Source organism: Neolamprologus multifasciatus, chromosome 16 (genome assembly GCF_963576455.1).
Source record: "Neolamprologus multifasciatus chromosome 16, fNeoMul1.2, whole genome shotgun sequence".
NCBI lineage: Eukaryota > Metazoa > Chordata > Actinopteri > Cichliformes > Cichlidae > Neolamprologus > Neolamprologus multifasciatus.
The window spans coordinates 31,392,043-31,407,337 of NC_140454.1; the positions used below are offsets into that span (position 1 = coordinate 31,392,043).

The following is a 15,295-nucleotide window of genomic DNA, read 5'->3' on the forward strand; positions in this document are numbered from 1 at the left end:
GAGAGAAGCACAGAGTGTTACAGAGGGGACGAGATGGGGTGGTCGCACCTCAACGTGTTGGGGTTCCTTTCATAACTTGACTGGTGGAATAATTCAGCTGGCTTTGGGGTTTGCTTCGCCTCCGCTGATGACACACAAAAGGAAACAGCCCTGATTGCAGGATAAATGCACTGTGATGGGCGTGCGTGTCTTCAAAGGGGTTCAGAGGTCAGGATGGAGCGATAAGCATTCGCTGCAGTGGGAACTAACCTGGCTCTCGATTTGTTATCCAAACATTAACTTACAAATTGGAACTTTGGGGACATAAACTTATAAAACAATAGCATTAACGAGCAAGAGCTCCCTTGGGCTATTAAGAAGTCTTGGTTATGCAAAAGGGATAAACTGGGCCACTCCAAAAAACATCTTTAAAAACCAAAAAAACAAAAACTGTTTGTAGACTTGCAGCCTGAAAAACTGCTCATCTGGTTCCATAACGGGCGCCTCAGCGAAGATTTGCATTTCAAAGGCAGGCGCGGCAGCCTCTGTTGTGCTGCTTTTTTCTCTCCCCACAAATAATAAACACATTTTTAATTAAGTTCCGCTCTTGTCAAGAACTGATTCTGTTAATAACTTGCCCTGAACTGTCGGAATATTAAAAAAAAGTCGGTCTCGTGCATAATTCATAGGCGCTGACTGCATTGTGAAGAAGAGAGACTGGAAAAGATTCAAACCGTAAGGAAAACTTGATCAGTGGCTGCTCTGAGCCACCGGCTCTTACTTCCATCACTCTGTCAGTCTGCTTTCATATGCCACAGCATGCCCTGCTAATTAATAAAAGGATGGGAAGGAGACGCGTGTCCTGCAGGCAGAATGTAAAATAGTGCTGAGGCTGCAGCCGAGTCCAGAGAACATCCTCTTGGGTGAAGCAGCTACACCCGCAGCGGCTGCTGCTCGCTTCCTTTGCAGTATTTGTCCCTTCTTAAATAAAAGCTGTCGCACTGGGGTTTACGAGCAACGCAACAATTAAAAACTTTTTCTTTCTGATGGCCAGAGGGATTCACACAAGCACAATCAATAAACCTCCTCCCTGCAAACTTTATGTAAGAATTTGTTATGCAACACGGCTTTTTGGGGCCTTTTTGGTGCCTGCAGTGTTTTGCTATCAGCTCCACAAATTCCTTGTGCCCACAATGAGCTTTCAAATCCACAAGCTGTAATATAAAGTGTAAACCAACACACTTCTCTCTACGTGTTTCTGCATGGGGCCTCACCAGGAAGGCAATCATAAGCCAGTTTCACACAAGCGCTGCAGCGTTTACCTTCCAACCGAGGCCTTTCAAATCCAGCCATTTCAAAGTTTTGTGTTTTTTCCACTGAATTATCAGCTGGTTACAAATAATGCTTTTTCCCTCTTATTCTGCCATACACATCATGATTTTTTGCCTTGACACTGGTGCTTAAATCTAGAATAGAAAATAGTGCTGAGTGAAAACTAAATGATGCCTTTAGGCTGTTTATCAGCCCTGAAAAACTCCATAAGGATGCGCTGTACTTGTGAGGGCTCACAACAGCTGCAAAAAATTCAATAAAAAGCACAAAATGTTTAGAAATAAAAGGTGACGACCAACATGAACGCAATGCCGAATGCTCACCACAGGCATGGAGTCGTGCAGCACTTTGGGATAGGACTCAGCAAGACGTTTGGTCTTTCTGTCCCAGCGCGCCCCATCAAGGAACAGACCTCTGATGTACACACCTGACACAAACACACACAATTCATTCTTACTGTGATATTAAAATCCGCAAATTACCTTCTACAAACTGCAGCTTTTGACAAACACATTTCTACATGAATTAAGCTGAACTGACCTCTGCTTGTCTGCAGAGTGCAGCAGGCTCTTCCTCTAATAGGCTGGAAAAGGGGGCATGACTTAGAGATAACTAGATGTTGGCACCCCTACAGTATGACACACCCAAATGCACAAACACACTGTCAGATTTGTAGCTTGGCAGTATAGCTTGTGTTAGCTTGGTGGGGGCCCAGCAGGGAGCTGATTGAGGGTGAGACTTTATGTGAGACTTTGACTGAGAATCTCACAGCGGAGCTGGAGGCACAGCGAGGGGCTGATGCAGGCCCGCATGTAAGAGAGAGGCAGGGATGCTTTACTTTAACTTACTTTCTCGCTTTTTACTTTGCTCCTCTCGTATTCAGTCAGCCTTGTGTCACTTTTCATCTGTTTGTTTCTTCTCCTACACCCACCACTTGTGTTCCTCTCATTTCGCTCTCTGCTTTGAAACCTCATTTTGAATTCCCCTCTTTCATCTCTCAGATTCCTTCCTACTACAAGTGCTCTCCATCTTCCCCGTATCTTTTATTTACCCTCATTTAATGAGAGGGGCCTTTAGAAAACCTGTCCTAATACCCTGCTTACACTATTAACCCAAGGCCACGCTCCCTCATCCTATCTGCTGTTTTCTTTCTCCTAGCAGCATCCTACCGTCCGCTGGAGGCCGATTGTACTGTCTGTCATCCAGGACCTCGAAGTCAAAGCCCAGCAAATCGATAGGGATGGTGTGCTTCCTGGCGTAGTTCTGCTGGCTGCCTGTGAGAAAGGCTTGGGTGAAGAAGAATCCTGATATCCAAAATACAGCAGGCACGCCCTTGTCGTACCAGTCCTGAACACACACAGAGGAAAAGAAGACGTTTAGAGTCAAAACAGTCAGGGAGGAAAAGCAAGTCAAAAAATAAATGCACAGAAGAACAAGAAAGTCCATGTCAACATTACACACTGCAGCTAACTCAAGTACAATATGTTTAATATTATGTTGAGCTGCTAATTTAACCTGTGATAATTCCTGACTTATACAAACAAAAGGAATTACAGCACATATGTTATTTAAATGACAGATTGTAATGTGAAAACTGAATTCTTCACTTGATCCCTGAGATGTTTCAGTCTGGACCACAAATCAAGCGACACAGCACTAGTATGCCACATGCTAGTGCTGTGGTATTGCAATAAATGTAACCTGCCAATTCAAGAAATCACTATAGGAATAGGAAAACACTTGTAGCCTTCAACCCCCAGCCCTCAAACAAAAGCGATCACAATTTCATCCAATCACAGACCCCTCACGTCTGTCTGGATGGGGGCATTGTCCTCCTGGAAAAGATGATAAATATGATCTTTAGAGCAACTTTGTACTGGTTTGCAGGTGGACCCAACCCACGCCAGCAAAATCCTCTCACAGAACAACAAAGCACCAAATCCCAGCACTGTAGGGTCAAAAGTTCAATTTTTCCTCCTTTTTTACTGATTTCTGTATTCATAAATGTTAACAACGATTATTATTTTTTACCAACATCTCCTAAACAAACATGCAGTCACAGTTAAGAAACACAGCACTTTCCAGCTCACTTTTAGGGAGTCGTGAGTGGATGCACACACACACAGTATTCTTTTCATTTGAGCGGGTACTAACAGGAGGAGGATATTTCTGCCGTGGGAACTGACAGCACTGTTCGATGAAGCGCTTCACTTTGCAGACTCACATGGTAGGTCATGTGGCTGCGAGTGTTTCCAGTGCCAACTCTGCTCATGATTAAAATGCATAATACAGCAGATCTCCCTGCCTCCTCCATGTTGATAAGCCACTGTGGAATAAAGCACTCTTGTGTAAGTGTGCCAAGTGTGGCACAGCTTAAGGCAGATCGTTATACAGCAAAAGTATGCAATGACTTAAGTTTTTCATCCATAACACTTATGTATAAAAAATGTGGTTAATACCTTATTAAAACATTTTTATGTTGTTATTTAATTTTTAATCAGCTTTACTATTTTTATTTTGTGCTGTGATAATACCTGACTTATATAAAGGCGTGACTTTAGCTCATGTTCTCCACTAATTGGAAGGCTGGTGGTTCAATCCCTGTCTGCTCCAGTCGTGCCAAATATCCTTGGGCAAGATACTAACCCCAAGATGCTCGCCGAAAGTTTTAGACAATACCTTCATCCATTAAAACTGTAGGCATAGATTTTTTCCAGTTTAACCTGGTGAGTTATCGACATTAGGGCTGAACAACACGGTCTGCGAGGCCTCGCTCCTGTAACTTGAAGAGCTGATCTGAACCTGTTGGTGATGTTTATCGCCTTGTGCTGCATGTTGGAAAATTTTAATGCATTGATCTGGTAAGTACATGAGCTTAATTCCCAGTAAAGGACTTAGATGGGCTGGAAGTAAAATGTTACTTTCTCTGTTACACCTGTGCACTTTTCAAATGCAGCTTCCTAAACAAACTCACTAGCCACCATCTCATCCAAGTATGCTCACTTTTGGCTCAAAAAAAAGCAAAATGGTCAGATCCTTATAGCTAAACTCCAGTCAACAGACCAGAATCCCACTTATTTGATGCAGTTCTCTTGTTTTAGTCACCTGCAAGAACGTCAGTCGCTCTAGGAAGTCGTTGACGTAGCTTCCTAACGATTTGAGGCTGGGGTAGGACTTCTTCATCCACATGGCTGGGATGCGACCCTTCAGGATGCTGCTGACCACCTCCTCCAGCACTGCAGACATCACCACGAGACCCTGCACACAAACACACCCACACATCACACACGTGATTCGTTTCTTTGAAGCTAGCAGGAGACAGACAGGTGCGTAATGGGGAACTCTTACTGTTCTGTGGGGGGCCTTTGATACCACAATGAACTATGATGTGCTTTGTTCCCCTTGCTGAGTCTTGGGCTTTCTCTTCAGTCGGCAATGGAACATCTCAGAAAGAGATGTGTTCATTAAAGTTACAAAGAGAAGCACGCAAGTGTCTAGGCTTATTTTTCTAACCTTTGAACAACAGGACTGCAGTTATATGCAGAGGAACTTTGCTTTATTAATTTCATTTAGTCTAATTACAGTCAATCTGGAATGCTGTTTCCAAGTTTCCAAGTGTGTTTGTCGCAATTTAAGAAAATAATAAAATAACTAATCAAAATTATATGAAGGTGTTAGAATCTATTTGGGAGTGCAGCTGCTCAGACTCCTGTAATACTTGTGGATCCTCACTCATGGATTTATCTGGTGTATAATTTAGCAACACTGCTTGTATGATGACAATAACAGTAACACACAGACTTTTACGTAGACAAAAATTATATGCAGGATAATGTCTACACTTTCCCTGGTTTAACAAAGAGAGGGTGTGTATTAGGTTGTTGCACCCAACTGTATTCTGCTGAATGTTTATAGTATCTGATTTCTGAGGATGCATTACCAGTGTTTCCTCTATAATCATTCAGCAGAGGTGTGCGTCCACACATGAATTATTACTTTCACTGAACAGAAATGTAAAATCAATGATGATTCATCATTTGGCGTAACTGTTTTTCTTAAACAAATTTACTGCAATTACACAGCATTTGGCATTTGGACAATATCCAGACAACAATGATTCCTGAGACCTGGACCAGACTTAAACACTTAATGCTTACTCCCCTCTCTGGTAGGTCAGGTATTACCAAGAGGCGGTATAAAGGAGAGGCGTGGCACTCTCAAAACGATCAATAGAAAGTGATGGGAAAACTCCTGAATGCCAAGTGTCTCACCTGTCTCCCAGAGAGCCACCACAGAGCCCAACTGGGAAACATATGATCCAGTCATCTTGTACATTTGCAAGTACACAGTTGAAGTTCATGACAGTTTCAAGTGTGCGGCTGCTGATATATCTGTTATCATACTAAAGATCTAGCCAGGAGTACTTTTTCTCATCTTACAGTCTCCTTAATGTAAACCAGCACATTTTCTCTGTGCTCTGGTGGGATGAGCCACACACTTTGATCGTGTTGCTTTTTTGAAGTGAGTTATAAGTAATTCATAATAGTGTTTTTATGTCCCATGACCACTGAAATAAGACTTATGGTTCTCTTTTCAGTTATTTAGTTAGAGGCTTTTGCTCAGATGGCTGCAGAGTGACGACACTTAATTCTTGATATTTTCATATTTCTCTTGTGAAAAGTGATTCAAAAAAAGGCACTCTTCAAATTTACTGCAGATACATTCCAGCCCTTTCTCCACGTACCTTTATGGCCTTCTGAATGTTGATGCAAGAGTCTCGGATCGTGCCGAGCAGGTTGTTGAAGCGACCCATCTCCTGCACCAGCACTGTGTTCATGCTCTGGTTGTAGCTGGTAGGAAAGCGGCTCATTGCTGCCTCCAAGTCAAAGTCTTTAGGCAGCTTACTGAGGATGTCAGCTGCCACTTCAAAGACCATGTCATCTGAGGATTTGGCATCTCCGCCTGAAGAGCGGGACTGATCAGAGACATAGAGCACAACAGAGCGACAGAGGGCTGATGAGAAGGGAAGGCAGGATGTGGGGTTCTCACTCGATTGACAGTTCATAATTTTTAGGGAAAATTACCATTTGCTGTCTTTGACTTGTCAAATTATGTATTCTCTTTTAAAGACTCATTTGCACTGGTGCTATTCTGATCCTGAAAAGACCCTGATGCTAAGAGAGCCTGACTTCTGACTCGACTTTGCTTATATTTCATCATCTTTGTGCCTGAGTGATTCACATTTTATGCATCTAAAAGAACACGGAATGACACAGAATATCAACGTTTTTATATTTTATTTTACCTTCTGTTTCTCAATATGTACACATTTCTCAGGTTATAGCTGCAACACTGTCCACAGAGGAATCACTGCAAGTATAATCTCAGGATTTCATCATACAGCGCGAGATGAAAGGCTTCACTGCATTTTACCCCCGATTTCTCCCACGCAGTAATTTGACACACTCTTATCAACAATTATAATGATCATTCACGGTGATAATTATTCACTCTAATCTGAGATTCTTACGCTTTTCTTCTTAGTCCAACTTGCACCATTTACCTATATGATGCTTAGTCACTAGCCAGCGGTAATGGATAATCATTGGCTAATGGCAACAGGGTTACAGTAGGAGAATGATAAATAGCTGCTTCATTCCATTTGAAGTGTCTCCCTGTTTATCGGTCATTGAGACTGATGAGATCGTATTAGATGCTAATGAAGTCCACACATGACTGGAGCCATTATTAATCTTGTTGAATGGAATTTATACGAATAAATGCCAGACTGCACGGAGCTCTAATTTTAACTTGAGATCCAGAAGTCACGATGCATGTGGAGATAATTCTCTCTTTGTAGCAACGCAGGTCTGATGCTATAAAAATACACTTTCACTACATATGCTGAGCTGAATGTGGAATTCTTCTCTAGTGTTGTGTGTCGATCCACTTTAAAACTTCTAGCATAGAGAAATATTTTTTCAGAAGTCAAAGACACTGTGGTGGTTCTTTAAATAAATGGATACACAGATAAATAAAAACCCCTTTCCACTTTGCAGTAGAAGCCACACTTCTTTCATGTTCGAGTAGGCCTTGATGCAAAATCCCTCACATTTGATTTCCATCAAACATCGACTGGAGCGGGGAAGCGGTAAGATATATAATCCTGAACAAGCTAACCTCGTCTAACAAAGCTGAGCTGTAATGATGCTGGATCACACAGCTCCACCAAAGCCACTGTGACTGTGTCTCTGCAGCCTCAAAGCACAATGTTGCTCTTTGAGAAGTCTCTCTAAAAGCAACTGCAATATTTATTTCGATTTTTTTTTGTTTTTAATTAATGCTGCACGGTGCATTTTAATGCAGGCCGATAAAATATTTAGAACAGATCCACAGGAGGCATACCGATGCTGTGTGTGTTTATGGGAGAAATAACTTCGGTGCCTAGGTAAATGTGTTCCCATGCATGTATTCCGGTCTGTTTATTTTGTATTTGTTTGCGTGTTATGTATTTGCGGGGTCAGAATGGGTGGGGTCATTCCAGCTGAGCATCTGGGATGTTGGCCAAGAGGGGGCGCTTTGGCCTGGGAAGCATCCAAAGGCTGCTGGCTCTTTCTTTTTTTAATTTGAGCTGAGGTCTGGCCTCAGTGCTGTTTTTTTTCCATTTCTGTGGTAGTAAAAAAAAGATCTCTACAAACTACTCCTGGATATGCCCGTTTATTTTTCCTAAAAGATTACTCATGTGTGTCTGAACTTCCTGTGACAGCTGATCAATACAATACAGACTTATCAAGGGTCAAGGTAGCGTTACCTGTGTAAGCAAGATGCTGTCAAACAGAAGTTGAGTCTCAGCCTGGTCCTTGGTGATATCTGCGTTGGCGTTCATGCCAAAAATTTCTGGTGACGGATTGAGTGGCAGCGACTTGGTATATTCGATGTAGTTGTCGTACTGCGACAGAGATGCAGAAAACAGAGGGAGAGGAGACGAGTGAAGTAAGAGGACGATTTTTTAACGCAACATCAGGAAACATCTCGAGTAATAACACTCGCTGAAAAACAAGTCTGCTCCTTAGATTGCTGACATTTATTTTAATGACTATGTAAATGTGGCTTCATGAATAAAAGATGTGGTTGGAGGGGGGTGCAGTGCTGGAGAACTAAATGCCAAATAAAATGGTGTGCACCATAGATTGTACTAGTGTTAACAAATATATCAGCCCTCACTGATGGTGGCTTCCTGCTGTGCCTTGTTACACACATTTTATCTGTTAATGACTTTTTAAAGGTAGCTCAACAACAATGCAAAGGAGTCCTGCAATATGCTTCCTTGAAAAACTGCCAAGTTTACTTTTATTGAATTTTAAGGCAATGATACTGCCAGCAGCTTTGTGTAACTGATTTTTGAATATGAATGAAAACACGAGTGAATAACATACCTGTGCTGTACTATATATCAAAAATTCAACAGCATGAACAAACTCAGCATCTGCTAGTTTAGCAGACTGCACTTAAACCTGGTCATATTGTGACATCGAGGCAAATACTGAGAAGTAGAACATGTGAAGAGGTTAAAGCTGAAGGAACACTTGTACAGAAGAACTGTATTATTTCGTTGATGCATTCAGCATGTAGTTTTCATCAGAGTCTACAGGCAACATTTTGATTAGCAGGGTAAAGAATAGAAAATATAAAAAACAAAAACACCAATCACATATATCCATGCATACAGCATACATACACTACCAGTCAAAGGTTTGGACAAACCTTTTCATTGAATGGTTTTTCTTTATTTTCATGACTATTTACATTGTTGCTTCAGTGAGAATCTGCAAAACTATGAATGAACACATATGGAATTATGTAGTGAACACAGAAAGTGTGAAATAGCTCAAAACACATTTTATATTTTTCTATAATTACTGCTTTGCACACTCTTGGCATTTTCTCGTTGAGCTTTGTGAGGCAGTCATCTGAAATGGTTTTCCAACAATCTTGAAGGAGCTCCCAGATGCTGAGCACTTGTTGGCCATTTTTGCCTTCACTCTGCGGTCCATCTCACCCTAAGTGGGACAGCTCAGGTGAGTGTGGAGGCCAGGCCATCTGGCACAGCACTCCATCACTCTCCTTCTTGGTCACATCGCCCTTACACAGCCTGGAGTTGAGTTTGGGGTCCTGTTGAAAAATAAATGACGGTCCAACCAAACACAAACCAGATAGGATGGCACGTCACTGAAGGATGCTGTGGTAGCCATATTGGTTCAGTGTGCCTTCAAATTTGACTAAATCCCCAACAGTGTTGGCAGCAAAGCACCCCCACACCATCACACCTCCTCCCCCATGCTTCATGTTGGGAACTATGCACGCAGAGACCATCCGTTCACCTTTTCTATGTTACACAAAGAAACAGTGGCTGGAACCAAAGATCTCAAACTTGGAGTAGACCAAGGCACAGATTTCCACTGATCTGATGTCCATTCCTTGTGTTTTTTGGCCCAAACAAATCTGACCTTCTTTTTTTCTTTTCCTTAGTGGTAGTTTCTTAGCAGCTATTTGACCATAAAGGCCTGATTCGCACAGTCTCCTCTGAACAGTTGATGTAGAGATGTGTCTGCTACTGGAACCCTATGTGGCATCTATAGAGACTCTAATCTGAGGTGCTGTTAACTTGCGATTTCTGAGGCTGGCAACTCTGATGAATTTATTGTCAGCAGCAGAGGTGACTCTTGGACTTCCTTTCCTGTGGCAGTCCTTGTGTGAGCCAGTTTTGTCGTAGTTCTTGATGGTTTTTTGGGAACACAAGTTTTAGCAAGATTCCGGACTGACTGACCTTTGGTTCTTACAGTAATGATGAACTGTCATTTCTCTCTACTTACTATATTATTAATTCTAACATTTTTAATAGGGCTGGCAGCTGTGTACCAACCTGACATCTGCACAACACTGATGATCCCAACCCCATTAAGGCAGCAAGAAATTCCACAAATGAACCCTGACACAGCACACCTATGAAGTGAAACCATTTTAGGAGACCACATCATGAAGCTATCTTCAGTATGAATCTACAATATAAAAAGTAATAAAAAGAAAGAATAAAACGTTAAATGAAACTTTTGACCGGTAGTGCATCTTCCATAAGTCTGAACTGAGCATATGATCATGAGGTTTGAAGTCAATTATTGTCCCTGGAAATGGAGTGTGCCTGATAAAAAACACATTATATTTGGTCCATAAACAGGAGTGAGATGGAGTTTTTGTTGTGGCACCAAACACACATTTTGAAGATAATAAAAGTAACGAGAAGTTACTAAATGTGACTAAAGGAGAGAGTGACAACTCAGATCAGTGAGACTTTGCATCATGAATACTGCAAAAACATTTCCCTGGTATTGACATATTACCATAAATCCTGTGCTTATTTTGTTGCCTACAGACCAAAGAGGTGATTCGTTTAAAAAAATCTTATCTGAGACTCTGTATATCTTACATCTCCCTCAGCTGGTGCATAGTACAGCCCACTGGGGTCAAATGTGTAGCCAGGGTCCTCGATGATCTTTGGGGTGTAAAAGATCGAGAGGATCGTGCGCAGGGTTCGTCTGTCCCAGTCGTCAGTCACTCGCCCGCCGTAGTTACACTCACCGGTCATGTAACAGAGGGCATCAAACGGCACTTCCTGTAAAACACAATAAATCATTCATTTCATAAGAGAACATAACAGCAGGTAAGTGAGAGGTAGTTGATTTTCAATGTATAAAGATCTGCTCTGACAGGTGAAGTGATCGTTTTGTTTCATTGCAAAATGAATCAAAACAATGGGAAACTTATGGCATTCATGCAGACATTACTTTGACTCGTACCAGCCAACACTGCTGCAAACCCTCCTCATGGTAGAAGCTTCTTCAGCAGAGCAATGTGCTCTGACACAATGCAAAAAATCCTTAACAGCTGTAAAACAAGCCAGATGAACAAAGACCCCACCCACAATCCACAGAACCCGAGGATCCAACTACAGCCCACTGCCAGTAACCATAAAACATCCAAACTATCACATTTAAAACCACAACAGGTTAGAAGTATTTCGAAGCACCAAGGGGACATACACAGTATTTGTCAGGGGGTTATAATGCTGTGACGTGACACACCTGTCACTGTAGAACCAGCATTTGCACACAAAAAAGCATGTGAGGATGCAGAAGGGTGAAGTTGTGGCCAGTTTGGCATTTTCTTGAGGAGGACTTCACTTAAAAATGCACTGAGCAACACTCAGCCGCAAGCTGAAAATGTCACTGCGTTCCAAAAAGATCCTCAGTAGTTTATGTCTACTGCTTTTTCCACAGGAAGAGGGGATGGTGGAGGACTGGAGTGCTATCTGTATGTGGAAAAATGTCAAGAGGGGTTTTGAATACGGCTTATGAAAAGGAATACTTGAGCAAAGCAGACGGTAGTTGTAAAAGCCAGAATTTTTAATATGAGCTTAGATGCTGACAGCTATATAGGAGTACATCGTGGATGTGGGTCTGCATGTGAGATAAACTCACTTCATACAGCTCTATGTAAAGTTTATATGAATGCACTACATCCCAGACTGCATGGAATTTGTAAGTGGTTAAACGCTTGTGTTCACTCGATGAAAATACAATGTTTTTTGGAGAGAAAAACACAGTAAGCAAAAAAATTGCCCGTGAATGGAAACATTTCAAGAACATCTACCTGGTACTGCTCCAGGAACATGTGTAGTTGCTGTACAGAGATCCGGAGGTCAGTCTCATTGAACTCGTATGGAATGTTCCAGCCTAAAGGTCCAAACTTTCTCCTCTCTTGGGTCAGGGCGTGGAAGAAACACAAGCCATACAATAGCTTCTTGAACACAGCCTGGGAGGTGGAACAGATGAAAGATGTGATCTAAGATAAATAGTGGTGCTCGTATCCCACTGCTAAAACACACACATCCTGAAATCCACCCGCTGATGGAGCCATGGTAGACATGCACAGCAAGCCACCAAGACATGTTTGCATACTGACCGGCTTGCTGCAGCTGCCAAAAAACTCTGGGTCAGAGATGGGATCCATTAAGAAGGAACGTGCAATGTTGGAGCGGAGACCTTTTGGAGCCTCGTTGGTCATCTTAACACCATTCTGGAGCACTGCCACAGGGAATGTGGGAGATGGGTAGCTAGTAAGCCACAGCCTGAAGTCTGGGTGGGTGGTATCTGGGTTCAGCCCCTGCTCACAGAGGCAAAAAGCAAGTAAATACATGCATATATTGGAACAATATAACTTGCTGTGTACTGAAAACGTGCATGTCCTCACCTCACAAACTCTCTCCAGTGTTGACATCCATGAAGTGGCCAAGTGGCAGTTTTGCAGAACCACCCAGGTGCCTTCGTTAATGCCTGTCTGAATCATGCGCATAGCAATAGGACCTTGGCCTTGGCCCAAAGAGAGGGACGTCAGCTTGTTACCAGTAAAGCCCTGAGAGATAAGAAGAGTGGTGCGCTTCATTTTTTAGCTACTTTTTGACTGAGGTCTCTCTCTCTCTCTTTTTTTTAGACCCGGTAAATATTGAGATTGAATTTCTTTCATTTATAGAGGCAATTTTGACTTCATTTACAGTTTGATGCACACAGCAGGATGACAGCTATAGTTGTAATGTCTCTGTACCTTTTCATCTCCAAACTTGAGCAAAGCCGCCATGGGGTCGGAGCCAGGGGAAAGGATGAAGATAAGGGGGGCACAACAGTGGCTATCTATAAAGGTGTTACTTAAGTTAAAGGGCGGTGCTTCAATGAAGTGACGGCCCAACTTGTCTGAAACAAACTCCTGAACCATGGGAACAATCTGAGGACAAGTTAAAGGAATGTTTTAGAGGTTTTATGTGAAAAAAAGGTTATAAAAAGAGATCATTCCCCATGTGGACTGACTTTGTCTGGCCTGAGACAGCGAATCACCAGCATCTTCTGAAACTGGCTCAGCTTCTCCTGCCACTCATTAGGAAACTGAGTCTGATGGGGCTCCTGTAAGACAAAGCAGAGTCAGTTTTGATTCAGACTAAGTATGCATGGGAAGTACTTTTAGTTTCACACTGCATAACTTTCCAAATATGAATCCTGTCATATGTCATAAATATATATTTTAAGCTATAGCTGTAGAAAAGCACTAGATATTTTAAATCTGTTGATCAAAATGATCCTAATCAAATACCAGCTGAGGAATAATTATGTCAAGTTTTCAGTGACAGGCAAGGTTAATCAGTGCAATCGTGCAAAGAAATGGAGAAATATTGTACATAACTAGACATGCAAATGAAAAGCATGAAGAAAGGCAACAAATGGAAACAGACAGAAATGGGGAAGAGAAGAAAAAAAAAACAGAAATAGGTTTTAGGTCACAGCAATATGTTTGATTAATTAGTGGAACAAGTGCACCGGAGGAAGTGAGCAATGGTAGAGGGAACTTTTGGAATTATTTCCCCCAGGCTGTTTGTCGAGAGACTTCTGGCTATGTGTGTTGGCAGGTGCTTTGAGATGGATACACCTATTTAGGATCTCCTGGGGATTCACTGTGTGAACAGGGTGTGTTAGCGTGTGTGAGTGCCCGTGTGCTTGATTGAACAGCTGTTCTTACATCAAAATTGAATAAATGTGAATTCTACAACTGGAACAAACTCGATTTAATTAGACAGAAGTGTTGTGGCTGATTTTGTTGATTATAAATCAAAGATGGTTTGTGTGTACGTATGTGCGACGGCAAAGACACAAGTCTGTACGCCGCACGCATGTTTGAATGCGCCACACATTGATTAAGCAGCTGTTCTTGCATTTAGATTGCATAGATGTGAAGAGCACAACAGGAGCTGAATAGATTTGATTAGATTAGATGAAACCTCAGTTTGTGATTCTCTGTGTTTCAAAGATGGACAGTGTCTCTGTGTGCATCATAATCTGACAGGAAAATGTTTCCCTCTTCAACCTCCTTTGTTCTGTATGCCCTTTATATTCACTACACGTATAATAATTGAAAAAAGCATCTTAAAACAAAGTACAAAGTTAAAACTTCAATCAGATAAATCAGATCAATCAGTGGCTTTAAAAATTAATAAAAAAGCTAATTTGAACAGGGCCAATATTTTTGAATCAGACATTTTCTTGTACTATAGGAGGGTACAGTATGGGAAAACAACTAATCCTATGATTTGTTTGGCATGTCTATCATTAATTTAAAAAAAAAATACAATATTTGAAGTAATGTTGTATTGACAAAACTAAAAAGAAAAAAGATAACAATGTAACGAATCAAATTATGGCATGTGTGTGGAATCAAAGTGAGAACACATGTTATGGTTAATAAAAGAAAATCTAGCCAAGACAAAAGGTGGTAAAATAGTCAAAGCACACATGCTACACTGAATATATAAACTGAAGTACTCTGCATCCACATTGTTCCCAGGCAGGCAAGGGGGGAGCGCCGCTGCACCCCAGTTGTGAGATTCCACAGAGCCACCCTGCTAAGCTTAAAGTTGGGCGAAGCTGGACTTGTGTTTAATGCTGCTATTTTACCTCATTCACTGTTTTCCCAAGGTTTGATTGTTTTGCATCTGCACAGCCAATCAAACACTTTTACTCATATTAAGAAGAAATTAAGACTCTGTTTCTTGTTGTGCTTTCACCAGCAAAGCAGCAACTTTTACTCTAGTCTGTGTCTACAAGACAAGCACTTCCAAAACGCTCAATGCATCCATCAATCTTCTTCCACTTACACATCCAATTCTGGGGCTGGAGTCTATCCCAGCTGCCACAGGGAAAGAGTCAGAGTGCACACTGGACAGGCTCACAAGCTTGTAACAAGGTGACACAGAGACACAACCATTCATACCTACAGACAATTTAGAATCACCGGTTAACATGCAACCTCCACACAGAAAGGCCTCAAACAGCTGGTGGTCGTTTAAACCAGGAAACCATCACCATGCCACCCGCAGGACACAGAT

The 15,295-nt window shown here is 41.8% G+C and overlaps 1 protein-coding gene and 1 long non-coding RNA gene across 4 annotated transcripts in view; one reads left to right on the forward strand and one right to left on the reverse strand.

Moving 5' to 3' along the window:
• Positions 1-15,295, forward strand: part of LOC146501073 (uncharacterized) — a 404,586-nt gene that overhangs the window by 253,282 nt on the left and 136,009 nt on the right. The gene's annotated exons all lie outside the window — the stretch shown is intronic.
• The window catches only part of dnah7 (dynein, axonemal, heavy chain 7), a 71,062-nt gene that overhangs the window by 287 nt on the left and 55,480 nt on the right, over positions 1-15,295 (reverse strand). For all 3 annotated transcript variants that reach the window (XM_085135180.1, XM_085135179.1, XM_085135181.1), the window contains 11 exons: positions 13,230-13,322; positions 12,970-13,146; positions 12,619-12,780; positions 12,331-12,531; positions 12,019-12,180; positions 10,796-10,981; positions 8,123-8,260; positions 6,056-6,286; positions 4,417-4,569; positions 2,481-2,658; positions 1,635-1,738 (listed from right to left, as the gene is read on the reverse strand). In XM_085135180.1, coding sequence (XP_084991306.1) covers positions 1,635-1,738; positions 2,481-2,658; positions 4,417-4,569; positions 6,056-6,286; positions 8,123-8,260; positions 10,796-10,981; positions 12,019-12,180; positions 12,331-12,531; positions 12,619-12,780; positions 12,970-13,146; positions 13,230-13,322 — 1,785 coding nt within the window. The remainder of the gene's footprint in view (positions 1-1,634; positions 1,739-2,480; positions 2,659-4,416; positions 4,570-6,055; positions 6,287-8,122; positions 8,261-10,795; positions 10,982-12,018; positions 12,181-12,330; positions 12,532-12,618; positions 12,781-12,969; positions 13,147-13,229; positions 13,323-15,295) is intronic.